Genomic DNA, 24,607 nt, shown 5'->3' with positions numbered 1-24,607 from the left:
AACGTCACTTCTGGGTCAGGACAAGAAGGGAGTGAACATGTCCGCTCTCCTCCATCCCCTCTACCCTCCGACACCCGCTGACCCGGGCCCATAGATGGATAGGCGGAGCCGGGGAAGCATAGTAGGTACAGGAGAGGTTCACACACACGGGGTGGCAGAGGCTGGCACCTGAAAGGAGAGCCCTGCGGCTTGCCCTCAGCAGGGATAAAGATTAAAAACAATACTTGCCCGGCCCCCAGAACTACATGTCCCGGGCGTCGGGTGATGTAAAGTGACCATCCCTGCATGATGAGCCGACATTGACCTCACAGCACTGCCTCATAGCAAACTAGTCATAGGAAGGATCAGATTTATCATTCCTTGTCTGCAGATCTAATACTCATCAAAACCAGTTCAGAGACCAAACAAACCCAACAAAGAAAAGGGGCCCCGGACCTCAAAATTGTAGTTAACACTAAACAGTCCAAACTAAATGTCTTCCCATGGGGGGAGTAGTTCTTCAATGTCCAGCAACCCTCCTATTCCCCCCTCACATCCACATCCTATCATTGTGTGACCAATACCATCCAAATCATTCTTACTTTCATTTCCCAAAGTTATCCGTCTACAAGGAGACCTGTATAGATCACATGATGGCACCAATGAGGATGGAGGAGGACCGGAGTCACATGACTGAGAAGATACTAAACCTCACCCTGGAGATCATCTACCTGCTGACCGGAGAGGTGAGGAGGATTCTGGGAGGTCACATGACATCACTCTTATCTCTATTAATAAAACACAGACCTGACCGGAGAGGTGAGGAGGATTCTGGGAGGTCACATGACATCACTCTTATCTCTATTAATAAAACACAGACCTGACCGGAGAGGCGAGGAGGATTCTGGGAGGTCACATGACATCACTCTTGTCTATTCTGGTCAATAGACCATTTTATTTTTGCACACATTTAGATGATGTCAGGTGGTTGATATTGTTTTATTTGTCTCCTGATCTGTAGGATTATGTTGTAAAGAAGAAGTCTAGTGGGGAGCCAATCTCAGGACGATGGAGCAGAACCCAGAGCCTCACCATGGTGCCTCCATCTCATTCTCTGATACCTGAGAGGGAGAAAGAGCAGAAGATTCTGGAACTGACCACCATGATGGTCCATCTGCTGACAGGAGAGGTGAGCGGTGCCGGGAATTCTGGGACATTCTCCAGTAACAGACAAGGGATGTGTCTGGATGGTGACTGTATCATTGTGTGTGTCAGGTTCCTATAAGGTGTCAGGGTGTCACTGTCTATTTCTCCATGGAGGAGTGGGAGTATTTAGAAGGACACAAGGACCTCTACAAGGACGTCATGATGGACAATCAGCAGACTTTGGGTTTTGTGAAGATTGTAAGGAAGGAATTTCCCCGGAATGAGACGATATTGAAGCTCACCCTGGAGATCCTCAGCCTGCTGACTGGAGAGGTGAGTGTAATGAAGGGGTTAAATCTGACTCGGCTGTACACTGGGGGGTATTCAGAGTCACTTGAAGTCTTCTGATGTTCTGTAATCAATAACGACATCCACACAAGTACTATGAATACATAAAGTGTCCGGACTCTATGAGATTTGGTTATAGCACAAGATGGCGGCATTGGTTATAGAAGAGAACAATCTCAGCTTTAGTCCAATCAGAGAGACCCATGATTACCAGCATGCCACGCCCACTGACCACTAAATCCATGGGTGACATTTCCTGGTGGGTCAGTGAGCCTTACTAGTAAACCATTAGTGACTCTATTATATGACTTCTAGAAGGAGCTATAAATCTGACCCCATTGTCATCATATCATTGGATGGAGATGTCTGTCCTTTGCTGAGTCGGCACATTGTGGCCAATCCCTGGAGAATAAATCTAGAGCTGACCATAGAAGTGAGGGATTATGGGAGAGTGAGACTTATCTTTGTATCACACAGAACTGTACAGGAGTCATGAAGAAATCTACCGACAATGACACCAGAAGGAGATCTCATCGTATGACCACAAGATCCTCGAGAATGCAGAATCCCATCACCATCCCCCCACCTCCATCCCTGATCCCTACAAGACAGAAGACACAGAAGATTCTAGAAGTCACCAAGAAGATGATGGAGCTGCTGACAGGAGAGGTGAGCAGTGCCGGGAATTCTGGGACATTCTCCAGTAACAGACAAGGGATGTGTCTGGATGGTGACTGTATCATTGTGTGTGTCAGGTTCCTATAAGGTGTCAGGGTGTCACTGTCTATTTCTCCATGGAGGAGTGGGAGTATTTAGAAGGACACAAGGATCTCTACAAGGACGTCATGATGGACAATCAGCCGCCCCTCACATCACCGGGTAAGAGGAGACTTTATTGTAAAGGAGAGAGCAGTACGGAGGATCCACCTAGATCCCCCATCATCTGATAAACACATAGAAACAATGGATTCAGTCAGTGTGTGTGTTTCCTACAGATGGATCCAGTCATGGGAACCCACCAGAGAGATGTCCCCGTCCTCTGTATTCCCGGGATTCCACACAGGAAGGTCACACCATCCCTCATTGTTGCAAGGTTGGTGGGATTGAGCATCTAGAACATGGACTTGTGGAGATGATATGTGGAATTTGTATGTGACCTTATATTTTACAGATGATATTTTCTCTCATTTCCTTGATTTAGAGTGGAGATCCAATCGATATAGAATTTGAGGTGAAAGCAGAAGAAGAAGAGGCGTATGTGAGGGATGATCAGCAGTCTATGGAGGAGGATGGAATAACGGGGACATTTATAGAGGAGGACACTCCTACAGAGATCAGCACAGGTGGGTCATGAACACTAAATCCATTCCTCCACCCATACTGCTCACTGATTGGTCCAGAGTAGGGCGGGGACTGGGTGATATCAGCCTGTAATCCCCTGGTCACTTTCCTGAGCTGTGTTCCCCGTCCTGTATTCCTGGATTTCTCTCGGATAATCTTCCTTCTCTGTGCTGCAGACACAATTTATGTATCTAGACTGGATTTATGGAGGTTCTGGGGTTCAGCTGGCAGCAAAATTTTCATTTTCACCATAGATGTTACTAGACCTAGGCACCTGGGGTGTGTGATTTGGGTCTCCCTCTCCATGCCCGGGTCTAGTAAGATCTCGGACAGTACAATTCTCCCAGGATTCCTTGCTCTGTTGTCTGCTGGCTGTGCCGGGTGGAGGGATATGTCTGTAGTGTCTCAGACCCAAGTCACTGAGTGCAGTCTCAGGAGATGGGAGGCAGCGGTGTGGGATCTCTGCAACTTGTCTACAGGAAACATTTAAAGTGGTTGTAATCCCTCCATATACCCAGTGCAGTGACTGGCCTCAGGTGATACACAGAGATAAAACAAATCCTACATATGTTGCACCTTTTTATCTGTAGCAATCTTCTCTACAACTGTTCAAAGCCCAGAATGTAAACAGCTTGTCTGAGAAGTCAGAAAAAAGAGACAGAGAGATAAAGTGACATTCTGCAGAGCTCAGTGAGGTGAGCTCTGAAAGATGATTGGAGGGAAGGTACACACCCCTTTCACACAGGAACAGAGCTGAGGTTGTCAATCACAGGCTGTGTGCTGGAGCTTCTCCCCTTTCACATTTTTTCTCTTGGTGTCAGGAAGACTTGTCAGAAGTGATTCATGCTGATCGCAGAGGAAGGAGACAGCAGACAGAAGTGGCTCTTATTGCTCTGGAGTGAGACAAGTACACACTGTAGAGGGATATACTTTGTTCATATTCCATGTCTGAGGGTTACAACCACTGTAAGTGATCTCTGATTACTAAACACCAATTTGATGTGATCCTTACACTATTTATTAGTGTGGCCCCCTTGTCCTGAATAGAGGTACTATGTGGGTTTAGTTTGTGGCTGGGCTGTACTTGGCTCAGGCTGATTGTATAGTTCTTCACTTGGTTTCTCCCTAAGTTTAGGTTGTCTTGTGATGTCTCACTGTGGCCAGTAGATGTCACTGCTATCACTGGACATAGGATGAGATTTCACCAACCAAACTAAAGGGATATTAAACCACAAATGTCCCATATTGCAGCTTACCAATCATTGGGTGTGGCGGCTGCATTCCTTTTCTTTGACTTTTTTCCCTGTTTTCACCTGGTGATCTGGCCAGTAAAACACACACCCCCTATCACAGCACCCCCACTGTGGAGACAGCAGCAGTCAGTCTGGGGGAGGGGAGTGTTAGATGTATTAGCAGATTTAAAAACAGTAACTAATTGAAGCCAAACTCCAGATCACACTTCATAATCAGTTTCATCAAACAGGATTTTTTCCTTTTGGGATAAAAGTTTTACATGAATAAATAAAAGCTGATCATTGTAAGCCCCCTGTCAGTGGTAAATGGTCTGCCTCATCCCTGGAACTGATACATTCTGCTGTAGAGTTTTTATAAAACAGATTTACTGGCTAGATCACCAGATGAATGTAGAAGAAATCCTGAAAAATTAAAACTAATACTGTATAGTCCTAACTTTTGTATCCTATATGGTAAGTTGTACATTGCATACAGTGAAGGAAATGCATATTTGCTCCCCGGCTGATGCTGAATGTTCGCCCCTCACACAGAAATGATCGGTCTAACAATGGAATGTTCGCCCCTCACACAGAAATGATCGGTCTAACAATGGAATGTTCCCCCTCACACAGAAATGATCGGTCTAACAATGGAATGTTCGGTGTAACACTGAGAGACAGAATACAACAACAAATTCAGCAGAAATGCGTCTAACAAATGATGACTGATCTGCATGTTCATGAGGGAAAGAAGGATTTGATCCCCTATCATTCAGCAGGATTTCTGGCTCCCAGGTGTCTCTCATACAGGTAACAAGCTGAGATTAGAAGCAGTCTCTTAAAGGGAGTGCTGCTAATCTCATTGTGTTACCTGTATAAAAGACACCTGTCCACAGGAGCCATCAAACCATCAGATTCCAAACTCTCCGCCATGGCAAAGACCAAAGAGCTGTCCAAGGATGTCAGGGACAAGATTGTAGACCTACACAAGACTAGACTGGGCTACCAAACTATGGCCAAGCAGCTTGGTGAGAAGGTGACAACAGTTGGTGCAATCATTCACAAATGGAAGAAACACAAAACAAGTGTCAGTCTCCCTAGGTCTGGTGCACCATGCAAGATCTCACCTCGTGGGGTGTCAATGATCATGAGAACAGTGAGGAATCATCCCAGAACTACACGTGAGGATCTTGTCAATGATCTCCAGGCAGCTGGGACCACAGTCACCAAGAAAACAATTGGTAACACACTACGCCGACAAGGACTGAAATCCTGCAGTGCCCGCACGGTCCCTCTGCTCAAGAAAGCACATGTCCAGGCCCGTCTGAAGTCTGCCACTGAACATCTGAATGATGCAGAGGAGGACTGGTGGGAAGTGTTGTGGTCAGATGAGACCAAAATCCAGCTCTTTGGCATCAACTCAACTCGCCGTGTTTGGAGGAGGAGGAGGAGGAGGAATGCTGCCTATGACCCCAAGAACACCATCCCAATTGTGAAACATTGTGGTGGAAACATTCTGCTTTTGGTGGGGGGTTTCTGCTAAGGGGACAGGACAACTGCACCGCATCAAAGGGACGATGGACGGGGCAATGTACCCTCAAATCTTGGGTGAGAACCTTCTTCCCTTAGCCAGGGCACTGAAAATGGGTGGTGGATGGGTGTTCCAGCATGACAATGACCCAAAACACACAGCCAAGGCAACAAAGGAGCGGCTCAAGAAGAAGCACATTAAGGTCCTGGAGTGGCCTAGCCAGTCTCCAGACCTTCATCCGATTAAAAATCTGTGGAGGGAGCTGAAAGTTTGAGTTGCCAAATGTCAGCCACCAAACCCTAATGACTTGGAGAGGATCTGCCAAGAGGAGTGGGCCAAAATCCCTCCTGAGATGTGTGCAAACCTGGGGGCCAACTCCAGGAAACGTCTGACCTCTGTGATTGCCAACAAGGGATTTGCCACCAAGTACTAAGTCATGTTTTGTGAAGGGGATCAAATCCTTCTTTCCCTCATGAACATGCAGATCAGTCATCATTTGTTAGACGCATTTCTGCTGAATTTGTTGTTGTATTCTGTCTCTCAGTGTTACACCGAACATTCCATTGTTAGACCGATTATTTCTGTGTGAGGGGCGAACATTCCATTGTTAGACCGATTATTTCTGTGTGAGGGGCGAACATTCAGGATCAGCAGGGGAGCAAATACACATTTCCTTCACTTTAGGCCTTAATTATTTTCCCCCCATTTCCTCCCAGCTGGACATTTTATATCGGATGATGTGATTGGAGCACAGACTTTTACATGGTGATAATAATGTGATAACATCCTCCAACTTTGGACCTTTAAACAGAAAGTGATAATGAGGGAGGAGTCAATACCCCAATGATGGTGGTCTTCAGGATCAGTCCAGTCTTCATCTTGGTTGTTCTCCCCCCATCCTCACTCTCTGACCTCTGGTGTGGCTCAGCCCCGCTGTTCTTCATGACTAAATCATGGAGTAAATAAGGAAGTGCAGTACTTCTTGTGTTGGGAAGATGGCGATGAGTGATAGAGGGGGTGGGGACCCTCGTCCTATAATCCCCTCATCACTGTCCCTCCTATAAAAGACAGTTCTGGTTGTTTCCTCACTCTCTGACTAAGGTCCATGAATAAAGAAATGACCTGGTAGGAGATCAGAGGAGCCATTTCCTAGTTCCCTTGAGGGTGGAATTGTAAGCTCCTCAGAGACCAAGCTGCCTGATGTGGGCGGAGTCCTGGTTTGGGGGAACCAATCAGCTCCTGTCTAGTAATCCTCTTTGTCTTTGTATTTTAGTCCATGGCCGGGAGATGAGGAAAACCTCCGAGGATTGTCTCACTTTGTCTCCAGACTGGAAAGTAGAAGATGAGGACATCACACAGTATAGTCCAGGAGAAAACCCGGCTCCCTCCAATGTCCATCCGGCACCACCCAGTGTAGATGGACCATCAGATTCCTCGTATCCTGAGGAACCTCAGACGGTGCGGGACCGGGCCGGCCTTCCAACAGGGAAGAGGTTCTCCTGTACTGAGTGCGGGAAATGTTTCTGTTATAAATCCCATCTTAATGTGCATAAAAGAACTCACAGGGGGGAGAAGCCGTATTCCTGTCCTGAGTGCGGGAAATGTTTCCGTTTTAAATGTCGTCTTAATGAGCATAAAACATCTCACACAGGAGAGAAGCCACATTCCTGTCCTGAGTGCGAGAAATGTTTTTCACAGAAGTGCAATCTTTCCAGACATCAGAGATCTCACAAGGGGGAGAAGCCATTTTCTTGTCCTGAGTGTGGGAAATGTTTTGTAGCAAAATCAGATCTTGTTAAGCATCAAAGATCTCACACAGGGAAAAGACCTTATATCTGTCCTAAGTGTAGAAAATGTTTCTCAGAGAAGTCTGATCTTTACAGACATCAGAGATCTCACACAGGGGAAAAGCCATATTCCTGTGCAGAGTGTGGGAAATGTTTTTCAGACAAGTCCAGTCTTTACAGACATCAGAGATTTCACACGGGGGAGAAGCCATATGCCTGTCCTGAGTGCGGGAAATATTTTTCACTGAGGTTCCATGTTTACAGTCATCAGAGAACTCACACAGGGGAGAAGCCACTTTCCTGTTCTGAGTGCGGGAAATGTTTTTCTGATAAGTCCAGTCTTCGTATTCATCAGAGATTGCACACGGGGGAGAAACCATTTTCCTGTCCTGAATGTGGGAAATGTTTTTCAGAGAAGTCTAATCTTCACGCACATCAAAGATCTCACACGGGGGAGAAGCCATATGCTTGTCCTGAGTGTGGGAAATGTTTTTCACAGAAATCCAATCTTTACACACATCAGAGATCTCACACGGGGGAGAAGCCGTATGCCTGTTGTGAGTGTGGGAAATGTTTTTCAGTGAAGTCCAATCTTTACAAACATCAGAGATGTCACACGGTGGAGAAGCCACTTTCCTGTCCTGAGTGAGGGAAATGTTCCTCACTGAAGTCCTGTCTTCCTGTACATCAGGGGTCCCACACAATCCTGGAGGTGTATTAGTGCCCTGAGTGCGGGAAATGTCTTCTAGATGAATGTTGCTGGACATCCCAGCTCTCATATGGGGAAGAAGCACACCCTGATATACACCTCAGATATACTCCATGGCTGATCTTCATCATGGAAGAAACAGTTGATAAGGAGATCAGAGGTCCCCAAAGACATGGATGAAGTGTGGGACCGGGTTGGCTATTGATAGCAGCTCAGTGGTTAGCCCTTCTGCCTGGCAGTACTCGGGTCATTAGTTTGAATCCCAACCATGGCACCACCTGCCTGGAGTTTGCATGTTCTCCCTGTGCCTGCATGGGTCTCCTCCAGGTACTCTGATTTCTTCCCACATGCCAAAGACATGCTGGTAGGTTTATTGGCTCCTGTCTATATTGTCCCCTAGTATGTGTATGTATGAATGTGAGTTAGGGACCTTAGATTGTATGCTCCTCAGGGGCGGGGACTGATGGGAATGAACAATTTATGTATAAATGGACAGTGCTATAGAAGTACCTGTAATAAATATGGAGTCATCAGCTCTCATTGGCTGAGTATATTTATGGTGGAAGCTTTCACAAACAGAGGTTTAGTAAAAAAAAAAAAGTTAGAAGGAATGTGAGTGACATTCGCCCGGCCATGACGAATATTGGGCATACTTTATTTCACACTCTGATTCCTTTGGCTCCATCTAGTGGCCATAATGTGGTATTGTGCTGTTATTGATTGCTGTATTTCTGGAAAAATCCCCCATTATGTCCAATCGATGGAGGGCAATGTTATTACCAGGCTGCAGCTAGGGGGAGCTCTAATGTCACCCCAGCAGAAGGATCCCATCTAGCCCACATTAACCCTCTCACTGCCAGAGCTGTTTCTGCATGATTTTGCACACATGGGAAAATGCAGATTTTGGTCCTGAAGATGAGATAAACCCCCAAACATCTATTCTGTGACATCAGAGGCCCTGGAGAATAAAATGGTGGTGATTGTTAAGGTGTTCCCCGTACACAGATTCCCCTTCATATCCGCCTTTATTTCCTCCTTTCCCCCATTTTCTATGTTGGGATCTTTTCTACAATACTTTGTTATAATAATGGAACACGTTGTGTATTGTATTGTACACCAATAATAATGACTCCGCCCCCACATTCCAGACAAGGGATCTTCCTGACCAATCCGATTTCTTCGTTTACTATTTCCTGAATGTTTTTTTTCTGCAATTTTGTTAAAAGTGAAATTCTAATAAAAATGTATTGAACAAAAACAAAATGGTGTGTGTGTGCAATGATGACAAAGCTGTGTATCCAGAAACGGCTGGTCGGTGACACTTCCATATACAGCCCAATGAAGTGACAAGGAAGCCCTAGAACCCTTTGGAGGAACCCTGGCTGAGAAAGGCTGGACTAGGCAGTCACATATCTCTGCCCCCCTTGCAGGGTTCCCAACCCTCCGGGACTTTTATTACTGACACAACATGAACATTTACTGACGGAGGACATGTTTTTCCTGACATCCTGAAAAATTACAGAACTCCTGTTAGGATTATTATTATACAGTATTTATATAGCACCAAAGGGTATGCTCAGCGCTGTACAGTAGCGGGGGGGACAGAACATGAGACAAGACAGTAACAGTACAATACACGAGGGGTGTGAGGGCCCTGCTCTTTCGAGCTTACAATCTAGGAGGGAGGGGAAGGTGGTACAGGAGGAGATGGCTGTGGGGGATGGAGTGGTGGGAGGAGGGGAGGAGGTTAGTTGTTAGGTGAGGTCGGGTGTTAGGTGAGGTTGGGGTAGGCTTCCCTGAAGAGGAGGGTTTTCAGGGTGCGCCTGAAGGTGAGGAGGGTAGGCGACAGTCTGATGGATTGGGGTGGAGAGTTCCAGAGGATGGGGGAAGGCCTGGAGAAGTCCTGCAATCGGGCGTGGGAGGAGGAGACCAGGGAGCTAGAGAGTAGGAGGAGCGGAGGGCACGGGTAGGGTAGTATTTGGGTATCAGGTCAGTTATGTAGTTTGGGGCGGCATTGTGAATGGCTTTGTAGGTCAGAGTTAGCAGTTTGAATTTGATGCGTTGTGCAACTGGGAGCCAATGAAGGGATTGGCAGAGGGGGGAGGCAGATGTGGAGCGGTTGGTGAGGTGGATGAGTCTGGCCGCTGAGTTTAGGATAGACTGGAGTGGGGATAGCGTTTGTTTGGGTAGGCCGGTGAGGAGGGAGTTGTAGTAGTCCAGGCGTGAGATGATGAGGGAGTGAACGAGTTGTTTGATGGTGTCTGGGGTGAGGAATGTGCGTATCTTGGCGATGTTTCGGAGGTGGAGCCTGCAAGATCTAGATAGCAGTTGGATGTGGGGTAGGAAGGAGAGGTGGGAGTCCAGGGTGACACCCAGTACTTTGGCGTGTGGGGTGGGAGAGATGGTGGCGTTGTTTGTAGTGATGGAGAAGATGGGGGGGCACGGGGTGGGGGGAAGACCAGGAGCTCGGTTTTGGATAGGTTAAGTTTGAGGAAGTGGAGCGACATCCAGTCTGATATGTTGTTTAGGAGGTGGGCAATGCGGGTGGAGAGTGAGGGGGTGAGGTGGGGGGTGGAGAGGTAAATTTGGGTGTCGTCGGCATAGAGGTGGTAATTGAAGCCGTGGGAGTGAATAAGTTTGCCAAGGGAGGAGGTATAGATGGAGAAGAGGAGGGGCCCGAGGACAGAGCCCTGGGGGACCCTGACAGGGAGGGAGGGGGAGGTGGCAGTGTTGTAGGTGACGCTGAAGGAGCGTTGGGAAAGGTAGGAGGAGAACCAGGAGAGAGCAGCGTCCTTGATGCCAAGGGAGTGCAGTTTGGCAAGGAGGAGGGGGTGGTCAACAGTGTTGAAGGCTGCAGAGAGGTTGAGGAGCAGGAGGATAGAATAGTGGCCATTGGCTTTGGCAGTTAGCAGGTCATTGGTTTTATTGATTTTAAGTAGGGCGGTTTCCGTGGAGTGCAGGGGGCAGAAGCCGGACTATAGGGGGTCAAGGAGGTTGTTATCAGTGAGGTGGGCGCTTAGGCGATTGTAGACCAGGCGCTCAAGGAGCTTGGAAGTGAAGGGCAACAAGGATATGGGTCTAAGGTTGGTGGGGTCAAGGGAGGGTTTTTTGAGTATGGGAGTGATGTGTGTGTGCTTTAGAAGGGAGGGGAAGGTGCCAGTGGAGAGGGAGAGATTGAAGATGTGGGTGAGGGAGCGAATGATGGAGGGGGGGTGACTGGAGGAGCTGTGAGGGGATAGGGTCCAGGGGGCAGGTGGTAGGGCGGGCTTCAGTGAAGACCTTAGAGACCTCCTCGGGGGTAGTTGGGCTGAGGGAGCGAAGTGTTAGGGAGGTGATGATGTGCGGGGCATTAGGTATAGTGGGGGGTAGTGTGGCCATGAGGTCGGGGCAGGGGACAGTTGAGGTGTTGAAGGAGGGCGGGAGGCTGGGTGGAGAGGTGGATTGCGAGTTGACAATGTCCTTACGGATTGCGACAATCTTGTTTTGGAAGTGATTGGCAATCTCATGGGCGGTGAGTGAGGTGCTGGGTGGGGGTGGGGGGGAGAGAGCAGGGATTTGAAAGTGGAGAAGAGCCGGCGAGGACAGGTGGAGAGGGTGTTGATAAGGGTTATGAAATAGGCTTGCTTGGCGGCGTGGAGGGAGGAGGTGTAGGCGAGGTAGGCGGCTTTATAGAGGGAGAACGCGTGAGTGATCTGGTTTTGCGCCATAAGCACTCCAGTGCGCGACTGCGTCGTTTGAGGCATTTTGTGTGGTCATTTTGCCAGGGTTGAAGCGGTGGAGATGGGTCGGGTCCAGATTGAGGAGGTTGCGGGTGATGGTTAGACGCTTCGGGGGGGGAGTTGAGGGAGGGGGAGATGGAGAATGTGAGGAGGTGGTGGTCAGAGAGGGAGAAGGGGGAATTAGTGAAGTCGTGGGGGGTGCAGAGGTGGGAGAAAATGAGGTCCAGGGTGTTTCTGTTGGAGTGGGTGGAGGACTGAGTGTGCTGTGTGAGTGCGAAGGAGGAGGTTAGAAGGAGGAGTTGGGAAGTCGCAGGGGTGTTGGCGTTGATCGGGATTTTGAAGTCGCCTAGAATGATGGTCGGTAGCTCAGAGGAGAGGAAGAAGGGAAGTCAGGCGGCAAAGTCGTCTAGGAAGGGGGATGCGGAACCAGGAGGCTGATAGATTACTGCAATCCTTAGGGGGGTGGGAGAGAAGAGCCAGATGCAGTGGGCCTCGAATGAGGAGAAGGATAGGGAGGGGGGGGTTAGGGAGGACCTGGAAGGTGATCAGCGGTGGTAGGAGCATACCGACCCCTCCGCCTCTGCGTCCGCTTGGTCTGGGTGAGTAGGTCCAGACGAGGCCTCCATAGGAGAGGGCCGCAGGGGAGGCGGAGTCAGTGGCTGGGATCCAGGTTTCAGTGACCGCTAGGAGGGTGAGGGAGTGGGAGACAAAGAGGTCATGGATGGCGGTGAGCTTGTTGCAAACCGAACGGGCGTTCAGGAGTGCAACCGAGAGGGGAGGGGTGGATGTGGGGAGGAGGGGGACAGATATGAGATTGAGAGGGTTGCGGTTTTTGGCGTGAGTAGGGGGGTGCCGGATGGGGGAGTGGGGAGATGGAGGGTTAGGGTTCGGGGAGATGTCACCGGCGGTTAGGAGAAGGAGGAGGGTGAGGAAGGTGGCATGGGAACGGGAGGTGCAGGAGCGCGTGGGTCTGTTGGTGGTGGCATGTGGGTCGGTGGGGGAGTGGAGTATTAGGAGGAGGTGGTGAGAGCCATAGAGGGGGGAGGAAAGAAGTGAGGGTGCGATGTAGAGCTGTTTTGGGGGAGTAGGGGGGTAGAGGGAGGTAAGTTTGGGGATGGAGGAGAGAACGAGGAGGAGGAGTGCAGGTGGCATGTTAGGGTGGGCAGAATACTGATCGGGTCGGATAGGAGGGAGGCTTCGGTCAGGACATGAGGATGGGGAGAGTCCATTATGCCATGATGGATTTCATCGGTGTCCAATCGTAGGAGGGGAGAGGGAGTGGTGGGCAGCTGGGGCTGCAGCTGGCTGGTTGCAGTCTGTGGGTGCTGTAGGCCAGCGTTCGTGGGTGTTGTGGCATGGCGTCGGTGGGCACAGTGGTGGATGAGCCATGGGACATGGTGATTGGAGGTGTTGTAGGCCCCCCACATCAGGGGCGCTGGAGGCCCGGCGTCGGGAGGTGTTGAGTGCACAGCTTCGGGATGAGGGCCCGGCGTCAGGAGGTGTTGGGTCGCCGGAATTTCTCCAGAGGGATAGCGTGCTGGAGGGCAGGGTGGTGGGCTGGTAGTCCCTGGTGGGGTGGTGGACTTGCAATCCCAGGTGGGATAGTAGCCTAGGGTCCTTGGTGGTTTGCAGTCCCTGTTGGGTAGTGGGTGCCCCTGTTTGAGTGATGGATATTGAATCCATATAACAGGACATGTGATCACTGACAATCCCCAGAACAAGCCATCTGCCTGGTTTACACCTAATAATTCAATCCATGGTGACCACAAATCAGCCCAACGCAGACACATGAAAACCAAGTTCTGCTCGGCATGCCATGGAGAGTAATGGGCACGGTCAGATGGGAGGGGCTTATAAGAGGATGATGTCACAGACCCGCCCCCTGATCACCTACCTCTAAATGAAGAAAGCAGCTGATTGGGTGAGTACACAGGGCTGTATATGACATGTTCCTGACCACTGCACTCTGTACACAGGGCTGTATATGACATGTTCCTGACCACTGTGCTCTGTACACAGGGCTGTATATGACATACTCCTGACCACTGCACTCTATACACAGGGCTGTATATGACATACTCCTGACCACTGCACTCTATACACAGGGCTGTATATGACATACTCCTGACCACTGCACTCTATACACAGGGATGTATATGACATGTTCCTGACCACTGCACTCTATACACAGGGCTGTATATGACATACTCCTGACCACTGCACTCTATACACAGGGCTGTATCTGACATACTCCTGACCACTGGACTCTATACACAGGGCTGTATATGACACACTCCTGACCACTGCACTCTATACACAGGGCTATTTATGATATACACCTGACCACTGCACTCTATACACAGGGCTGTATATGACATACCCCTGACCACTGCACTCTATACACAGGGATGTATAGGACATACTCCTGACCACTGAACTCTATACACAGGGCTGTATATGACATCTTCCTGACCACTGAACTCTATACACAGGGCTGTATATGACATCTTCCTGACCACTGCACTCTATACACAGGGCTGTATATGACATATTCCTGACCACTGCACTCTATACACAGGGCTGTATATGACATCTTCCTGACCACTGCACTCTATACACAGGGCTGTGTATGACATGTTTCTGACCACTGCACTCTATACACAGGGCTGTATATGACATACTCCTGACCACTGCACTCTATACACAGGGCTGTATATGACATACTCCTGACCACTGCACTCTATACACAGGGCTGTATATGACATACTCCTGACCACTGCACTCTATACACAGGGCTGTATATGATATACTCCTGACCACTGCACTCTATACACAGGGCTGTATATGATATACTCCTGACCACTGCACTCTGTACACAGGGCTGTATATGACATACTCCTGACCACTGCACTCTATACACAGGGCTGTATATGACATACTCCTGACCACTGCACTCTATACACAGGGCTGTATATGACATACTCCTGACCACTGCACTCTATACACAGGGCTGTATAGGACATACTCCTGACCACTGCACTCTATACACAGGGCTGTATAGGACATACTCCTGACCACTGCACTATAGACTGATGACCTGGGAAGGCTCTCAATGTGTCATCTATGAACAATTTATGATGAAGACGTTTGTCACTCACAACACAATTTTGTTTTTTCATTCAATAAACTTTTTATTGTAATTATATTTTTAACAAGATTGTAATCATAGAATCAGGAAATAACAAAGGAAGGAATCTGATTGGTCAGGAAGATCCCTTGTCTGGAATGTGGGGGTGGAGTCATTATTATTGGTGTACAATACAATACACAACGTGTTCCATTATTATAACAAAGTATTGTAGAAAAGATCCCAACATAGAAAATGGGGGAAAGGAGGAAATAAAGGCGGATATGAAGGGGAATCTGTGTACGGGGAACACCTTAACAATCACCACCATTTTATTCTCCAGGGCCTCTGATGTCACAGAATAGATGTTTGGGGGTTTATCTCATCTTCAGGACCAAAATCTGCATTTTCCCATGTGTGCAAAATCATGCAGAAACAGCTCTGGCAGTGAGAGGGTTAATGTGGGCTAGATGGGATCCCTCTGCTGGGGTGACATTAGAGCTCCCCCTAGCTGCAGCCTGGTAATAACATTGCTGGGAGGTCTATTCATTTCTCTGCTCCATACTTCCCGTCTTTATAGAAACGTCTCCTGACATTTGGGGGTCTATTCATAGAATGTGTAGAACCATTCACCTGGTGAAAGTGCATGTCCATTCCTCCTGTGTGAATGGGGAATGGTGAATGTTAGGAGTCTATTTGCTGAGCGGGATGAATATTTCCCATTGATTTAAAATGAAACATGTTGCCCTTGTACACTAGGTGGTGCTGATTACTATGATACTTAGCGCCATCCAAAGGCTGAATGAGGAATTTTGGGTTTTCTATCAATGGTTGGATTATTGATATGGTTTTATTTAATTTACGTTCTTCAACGCATAAATGTATGAGAGTCATCTCCGGTATTTGTATGACACCCCCCCTCACATAGTACACTAATAATATGTTGGGAGGTGTGATCTCCGGTATTTGTATGACACCCCCCCTCACATAGCACACTAATAATATGTTGGGGGGGTGATCTCCGGTATTTGTATGACACCGCCCCTCACATAGTACACTAATAATATGTTGGGGGGTGTGATCTCCGGTATTTGTATGACACCCCCCTCACATAGTACACTAATATGTTGGGGGTGTGATCTCCGGTATTTGTATGACACCCCCCCTCACATAGCACACTAATAATATGTTGGGGGGGTGTGATCTCCGGTATTTGTATGACACCGCCCCTCACATAGTACACTAATAATATGTTGGGGGTGTGATCTCCGGTATTTGTATGACACCGCCCCTCACATAGTACACTAATATGTTGGGGGGGTGTGATCTCCGGTATTTGTATGACACCGCCCCTCACATAGTACACTAATAATATGTTGGGGTGTGATCTCCGGTATTTGTATGACACCGCCCCTCACATAGCACACTAATAATATGTTGTGGGGGGTGATCTCCGGTATTTGTATGACACCGCCCCTCACATAGCACACTAATAATATGTTGGGGGGTGTGATCTCCGGTATTTGTATGACACCGCCCCTCACATAGCACACTAATAATATGTTGGGGGTGTGATCTCCGGTATTTGTATGACACCGCCCCTCACATAGCACACTAATAATATGTTGGGGGTGTGATCTCCGGTATTTGTATGACACCGCCCCTCACATAGTACACTAATAATATGTTGGGGGGTGTGATCTCCGGTATTTGTATGACACCGCCCCTCACATAGTACACTAATAATATGTTGGGGGAGTGTGATCTCCGGTATTTGTATGACACCGCCCCTCACATAGTACACTAATAATATGTTGGGGGGAGTGTGATCTCTGGTATTTGTATGACACCGCCCCTCACATAGTACACCAATAATATGTTGGGGGAGTTAAACGCAGATTCATTTTGTCTCAAAAACTTTTTTGAGTTTGAAAACAAAAGCAGGAGATTCTAGGCCAGATCCCTCCAGAGGAAAAAGTTGAGTTTAACGGTCCATAAGATTAGGGGCTCAGATGGCTCTCTGGCTACTTCAAATGCGGATATAGCATCTCACTTTGAGCAATACTACAAAACATTATACAATCTTCCTCCGGAACGTCGCCCTTCCAAGGCCAATAAGCCTAAAGCCACCTTGGTCTCTGACTTTCTTCACCTCTATAGCCCTTCCGCTTTACCTGAAGATACAGTTCAGGATTTGGAACATCACATCACGGTAGAGGAACTCTCCCGAGCTGTCAACCAAATGAAACCTGGTAAAAGCCCGGGCCCCGATGGTTCTTCAGTAGCATATTACAAGGAGTTTCTAGATATTCTGAGTGGGCCCTTCCACTCCGCCTTCAACACCTTCTCTTCAACCCCCACGCAACATCATCGCCTTTTGGAGGCCCATATTACTGTTATTCCCAAAGAAGGTAAAGATGTGATGCTGGTTACCAATTATAGGCCCATTTCTCTTTTAAATGTGGATAATAAAATATATGCAAAGATTTTAGCCATCCGTCTCCTTCCCCTACTACCTTCTCTGATTGATCTTGACCAAGTGGGCTTCATCCCAGGTAGGGAAGGGAGGGACAACACCATCAAGGCCCTCAACCTTCTCCACCAACTTCATAACTCTCACAGTCCCGGATTTTTTCTTTCCCTAGATGCCGAGAAGATGTTTGATAGGGTGTCCTGGGATTACGTATGGGCATCCCTACAGGTGATTGGATTATGGGACATTATGCTCAATTTTATTATGGCACTATACTCTGGTCCAAAGGCACAGGTCCGTGTGAACGGGCATTTGTCCCACCCCTTCCCTCTCGGGAATGGAATGCGTCAAGGTTGCCCTCTCTCACCCGCTTCTTTTTGTAATTTCATTAGAGCCATTGCTTCGTAAACTCCGCTTGAACCCGGATATCAGGGGTAGTTCCGTGGTGAATAAGGAATACAACCTTGCTGCTTACGCAGACGACATTCGTTTGTTTCTGACGGAGCCTCGGATTACCTTGCCCAACCTACTTAAAGATTTTTTCTTTTTTCAATACATTTCGAATCTTAAAATTAATCATTCCAAATCCTATGCCTTAAACATGACTCTTCCCTCAGACCTGGTTTCCTTTTGTCAGTCACAGTTTCCGTTTCGATGGGAAAGGGACTCCCTTACCTATCTGGGAATACAGCTTATGAGTAACCTCTCTGATCTCTACGCCAAAAATTTCCTTCCAATCCTTAGAGCCATCCGAGCAGACCTAACTAAGTGGCATCACCCATGCTTCTCCTGGTTAGGTAGGGCTGCAATACTAAATATAAATATCCTCCCGCGCCTCCTCTACCTATTTCAAACCTTACCTATCCATCTACCACCCGCCTTTTTTGTCTCATGCAGACGATTGTGCTCTCTCTTTCTCTGGAATCACAAGCACCCACGCATAGCTTTCTCTCAACTTGTGCTCCCCAAATACAAAGGAGAGATTGGACTACCAGACCTGCAACTTTATCATTGGGCCTGCCATCTCACTAGGATAATCAATTGGAATATTCACTCTACCACAAAAGCGTGGGTCCAACTAGAACACTCCTGTTCCTCCTCCCACTTAGCATTGATCCTGTGGATCCTGCCCAAACACATTCCTCAAGACCTCCTCCTACATCCAATAATCGGACTTTCCCTTAGAATCTTCCGTTTAGCCTGTAAATTGGCCTCCATTTCAGATGCCCCCAACCCACTTCTCTCCGCTTCAGTCCGGTCTTTCCTCCAGGTATGCACAAGTCCTTTCCATCAGCACACTGGCCACATAGTCAAGTATTGGCGAACCATTTTTGTCACAAAGGTCAGCTGAAGTCTTGTTCTTCCTTGACAAGTATTATGGGAGATCACTCCTTCCCCTTCCGGGCTTATCTTCAAATTAGGCACTTTCTTCTCTGTCCCGCATATCGCCATAAATGGGTCCGCCCTCTCACCTTTTTTGAGTTCATCTGTTCAAAGGCCGAGCCATGGAGGCATCTAGTGTCATGTACATATCTGCTCCTTCTTGGTGATAGAACCTCTGACTCTCTTCCGACCTGCCAAGCATGGAAAAGAGACTTAAACATTGACTTTTCTTCCTCTGAATGGGATCAGATCTTTACCTTTTCTCATAAGTGCTCCTTGAATGTTTCAACTCAAGAAAACAGATACAAATTGGCGACACGTTGGTACAATACACCTTCTAGAATCCATCATTTTTATCCATCTAAACCTAGCACTTGCTGGAGATGTGGAGCTTCTGTTGGATCTCTTCTTCATATTTGGTGGGACTGCCCTATGGTTCAGCCCTTTTGGCAGGAGGTACATGGGATTACTTCCTCGGTATCTACCCTTGATATTGAGTTCTCTCCGGCCCAACTCCTCCTCCACCACTCTACGTTTACCAAACGTCTATATTTCAAATCTCTGGCTATGCATATGCTCAACGTGGCTAAACTTTGCCTACCGGTCTTCTGGGGGTCTGTTCACCCCCCCACAGTGCGAGATTGGCTCATACGTCTATGTAGAATTGCTGAGATGGAACAGTTGATTGTTTCATCTCAGGACAACCCAACTAAATTTTCCCACGCGTGGTCCTGCTGGACCCTCTTCCGAATGACCCCTGAATATCATTCTCTCATGGGCCTTGCTGTCTAACTCTGAATTCCCTCTGCATCCCATGATGTTTCTGGCATTACCTTCTCCCCTGTGTGAAATCTCTGATGTTTGAAAAGATGCAACTTCCGTGAAAAACATTTCCCGCACTCAGGACAGGATTACAGCTTCTCCACAATGTGAGATCTCTGATGTGTGTGAAGACTTGACTTCTGTGAAAAGCATTTCCCACACTCAGGACAGGAATATAGCTTTCTCCCTGTGTGAGATCTCTGATGTGTGGAAAGATGCGACTTCCGTGAAAAACATTTCCCGCACTCAGGACAGGCATACATCTTCTCCCCTGTGTGAAATCTCTGATGTCTGGAAAGATGCAACTTCCGTAAAAAACATTTCCCACACTCAAGACAGGAATACATCTTCTCCCCTGCGTAAGATCTCTGATGTTTGGAAAGATGTGACTTCCGTGAAAAACATTTCCCGCACTCAGGACAGGAATACGGCTTCTCACCAGTGTGAGATCTCTGATGTTTGTAAAGATTGGACTTGTCTGAAAAATATTTCCCGCACTCAGGACAGGAATACGGCTTCTCACCCGTGTGAGATCTCTGATGATTGTAAAGATTGGACTTCTGTGAAAAACATTTCCCGCACTCAGGACAGGAATACGGTTTCTCCCCCGTGTGAGATCTTTTATGCACATTAAGATTGGATGTAGAATTGAAACATTTTCCGCACTCAGTACAGGAGAAGCTCTTTCTTGTTGGAAGGCTGGCCCGATCCCGCACAGTCTGAGGTTCTTCAGGATACGAGGAATCCGATGGTCCATCTACACTGGGGGGTGTCGGATGGACATTGGAAGGAACCGGATTTTTTCTTGGACTATACTGTGTGATGTTCTCATCTTCAGGGCAAGAATGTTTCTTCTCACCTGTGTGAGATCTTTTATGCTCATTTAGTTTCGATTTATAATGGAAACCCTTCCCGCACTCAGGACAGGAATATGGCTTCTCAGCTGTGTGACGCCTTTGATGTGTTTTAAGATTAGACTTTTGTGAAAAACATTTCCCGCACTCAGGACAGGCGTATGGTTTTTCACCCGTGTGAGATCTGTTATGCTCATTAAGATGGGATTTATAATAGAACCTCTTCCCGCACTCAGTACAGGAGATGCTCTTCCCTGTTGGACGGCCGGCGCAGTCCCGCAGAGTCTGAGGTTCCTCAGGATACGAGGAATCCGATGGTCCATCTACACTGGGTGGTGCCGGATGGACATTGGAGGGAGCCGGGTTTTCTCCTGGACTATACTGTGTGATGTCCTCATCTTCTACTTTCCAGTCTGGAGACAAAGTGAGACAATCCTTGGAGGTTTTCCTCATCTCCCGGCCATGTACTAAAATACAAAGACAAAGAGGATTACTAGACAGGAGCTGATTGGTTCCCCCAAACCAGGACTCCGCCCACATCAGGCAGCTTGGTCTCTGAGGAGCTTACAATTCCACCCTCAAGGGAACTAGGAAATGGCTCCTCTGATCTCCTACCAGGTCATTTCTTTATTCATGGACCTTAGTCAGAGAGTGAGGAAACAACCAGAACTGTCTTTTATAGGAGGGACAGTGATGAGGGGATTATAGGACGAGGGTCCCCACCCCCTCTATCACTCATCGCCATCTTCCCAACACAAGAAGTACTGCACTTCCTTATTTAGTCCATGATTTAGTCATGAAGAACAGCGGGGCTGAGCCCCACCAGAGGTCAGAGAGTGAGGATGGGGGGAGAACAACCAAAATGAAGAATGGACTGCAGGGGTCAAGAGTATGTAATGTACAACAGAGTATATAGTGCAGGGGTCAGGAGTATGTAATGTGCAATATGAGTACTGACCCCTGCACTGTATAATTTATAATATTTGTATTCAGTAATCAGTGGAACATTAAATGTTTACTGTAGACAAGTTGCAGAGATCCCACACCGCTGCCTCCCATCTCCTGAGACTGCACTCAGTGACTTGGGGCTGAGACTATACAGACATATCCCTCCACCCGGCACAGCCAGCAGACCACAGAGCAAGGAACCCTGGGAGAAATGTTCTGTCAGAGATCTTACTAGACCCGGGCATGGGGAAGGAGACTCAAACCATATGCCCCAGGGGCCTAGTTAGAGTATCTCCTGTGCTGAAAATCTACATTTTGCTGCCAGCTGAACCCCAGAACCTCCATAAATCCAGTCTAGATACATAAATTGTGTCTGCAGCACAGAGAAGGAAGATTATCCGAGAGAAATCCAGGAATACAGGACGGGGAACACAGCTCAGGAAAGTGACCAGGGGATTACAGGCTGATATCACCCAGTCCCCGCCCTACTCTGGACCAATCAGTGAGCAGTATGGGTGGAGGAATGGATTTAGTGTTCATGACCCACCTGTGCTGATCTCTGTAGGAGTGTCCTCCTCTATAAATGTCCCCGTTATTCCATCCTCCTCCATAGACTGCTGATCATCCCTCACATACGCCTCTTCTTCTTCTGCTTTCACCTCAAATTCTATATCGATTGGATCTCCACTCTAAATCAAGGAAATGAGAGAAAATATCATCTGTAAAATGTAAGATTTATGATTGTGACATCACACACAATCCACACATTGTCTCTATGAGTCCATGGTCTGGATGCTCCATCCCACCAACCTTGTAATAGTGAGGGATGGTGTGACCTTCCTGTGTGGAATCCCGGGAATACAGAGGACGGGGACATCTCTCTGGTGGGTTCCCATGACTGGATCCATCTGTAGGAAACACACACACTGACTGAATCCATTGTTTCTATGTGTTTATCAGATGATGGGGGATCTAGGTGGATCCTCCGTACTGCTCTCTCCTTTACAATAAAGTCTCCTCTTACCCGGTGATGTGAGGGGCGGCTGATTGTCCATCATGACGTCCTTGTAGAGATCCTTGTGTCCTTCTAAATACTCCCACTCCTCCATGGAGAAATAGACAGTGACACCCTGACACCTTATAGGAACCTGACACACACAATGATACAGTCACCATCCAGACACATCCCTTGTCTGTTACTGGAGAATGTCCCAGAATTCCCGGCACCGCTCACCTCTCCTGTCAGCAGCTCAGTGATCTCTCTGGTGACTTCTAGAATCTTCTTCTTCTTTCTCTCTTCTATCAGGGAGGGAGGTGGAGGCAATGTGATGTCATATGATCTCCAGACTTCACAGGAGGAAAACTCTACATCTGAACACAAATAGTCACATCAAATGATATTCCCAGAATCCTCCTCACCTCTCCATTCAGGTCTCCATTTTATTAAAGACCCACTTCAGGCTGAGGTATAATTTCCCCCCACAGGACCCCCACACTACGCAGGGTATAGGCTTGTTGCAGCATTCTGATGTCATTACATACAACGCAGGACCAACAGTCCCACTTTACATGTGAGGATACCAAGGGGCCCCACATCCTAAGAGCATCAGAAAAATGTCAGATGGAGGGACATTGGGGGGAGGAGCTGTGAGGTCAGTGTGATGTCATAGGATTCTCTGACTCTGGATGGAGGGACATTGGGAGGAGGAGCTGTGAGGTCAGTGTGATGTCATAGGATTCCCTGACTGGATGGAGGGACATTGACGGGAAGGAGCTGTGAGGTCAGTGTGATGTCATAGGATTCTCTGACTCTGGATGGAGGGACTTTGGGAGGAGGAGCTGTGAGGGCAGTGTGATGTCATAGGATTCTCTGACTTCCATCATAAAGGAGATGAGGGGGAGGGGAGGAAGTCACTGAAGGTGACCATAGATCCATGGAAATTCAGCTGGTTCAGCAGGGATCGCTCACATTTCCATCCATGTGTGGCCACTGCCGGATAAAAGCCACTCCCCCAGCGGCTGCAGCCAATAGCTTCAGTGCTGATCCGTGTATTCAGAGAGCGGAGGAGTCCCCCCATTGTCAGAATACAAGAGTGCAGCGGGGAGGATTCCCCCATCCACCTCCAATGTGTGGATGGGGGAATCGTTTCAGTTTTTCTGGTCATCCCGCTGGCTGAACGATAAAACTGAACCATGTAGGCCAGCTTTGGGAGCAAATATATTATCATCAACTCCTCCCCCTGAAGGGGTTCATCTACGTATTACCTCCTCTGCTGCCAGATCCAGGAATGTCTCCTCTCTACTTCCTCCTGATTCACCTCTCCCTAGTACGTCCTGAGTGTATCTGACATCACTTCCTGTCTGTACCTGACATCACTTCCTGTCTTCCATAGAGACCTCCTGTCTGGGTAGAAGTGAGATCCCCACCTTGTGGAGCTCAGAGGAACTGCAGCCCCGAGAAGCGTCTGGTAGTGTGACCCCGGCCTTGTGCTGGGTGTGTATGGACTGTAGATCCTTATAGAGGGGTCACCTCCACTCCCACCAAGGGGGACAGAAATATATGACTGCTCGGGGGAGGGGTTTTGGCCCCTTTGATTTTGCAGTAACATTGATTGCAGATTTAGTCCTGTAGAACATCTGGTATATGGATACAAAGCCCCCCAGCTGGGAGTAAAGGGTGGAAATGGCTGGTGACCCCCAGATTTGGGCAATGATGTCATCACTATAAATGGATAAAACCCGCGCTATGTGTAACAACTCCAAACCTACAAAAACCTTCTAGCGGACTGCTGCTGTAACAAAGGGAAGGATTCCCTGTCATCTAGAAGAGCATTATGTGTCACAGCGCTGTCCTATTGTGTGTGCACAGAAATCATCACAAATACACTACAAATATGTGGAGACATTCAGAGATAAAGAGCTCGGGGCTCCAAATCCTATTCTCTGCACATCCACTGCTTCCACTTTACACCCACTTCATTGGTCTTATGGGGTTTATCAATAAATGAAGGAAACTGAACCGTGTGCAAATCCATCCACAACATAAAGTGCTTTGTGCTCAAGATGCTGCTCCCTGCACATCCACTGCTTCCACTTTACACCCACTTCATTCATCTCATCAGATTTGCTGCTATAGGAAATCATTTATAATGATGTCCCATCTTGCTGCTCGTAAAAACAATTCTGCAGCTAATTGGCCACTAGGATT

General features: G+C 47.9%; 1 protein-coding gene across 1 annotated transcript in view; it reads left to right on the top strand.

Moving 5' to 3' along the window:
* Positions 1–6,864: 6,864 nt before the first annotated feature.
* LOC149462469 (uncharacterized) overlaps positions 6,865–24,607 on the top strand; it is a 56,140-nt gene continuing 38,397 nt past the window's right edge. Inside the window, exon 1 of the mRNA XM_089676822.1 lies at positions 6,865–7,910. Coding sequence (XP_089532948.1) covers positions 6,865–7,910 — 1,046 coding nt within the window. The remainder of the gene's footprint in view (positions 7,911–24,607) is intronic.

This window comes from Staurois parvus, unplaced genomic scaffold (assembly GCF_062004578.1).
Source record: "Staurois parvus isolate SC_StPar_1 unplaced genomic scaffold, SC_StPar_1.0 ptg000174l, whole genome shotgun sequence".
NCBI lineage: Eukaryota > Metazoa > Chordata > Amphibia > Anura > Ranidae > Staurois > Staurois parvus.
The sequence above is the reverse complement of the archived record's forward strand: the minus strand, read 5'-3'. Positions and strand labels throughout refer to the sequence as shown.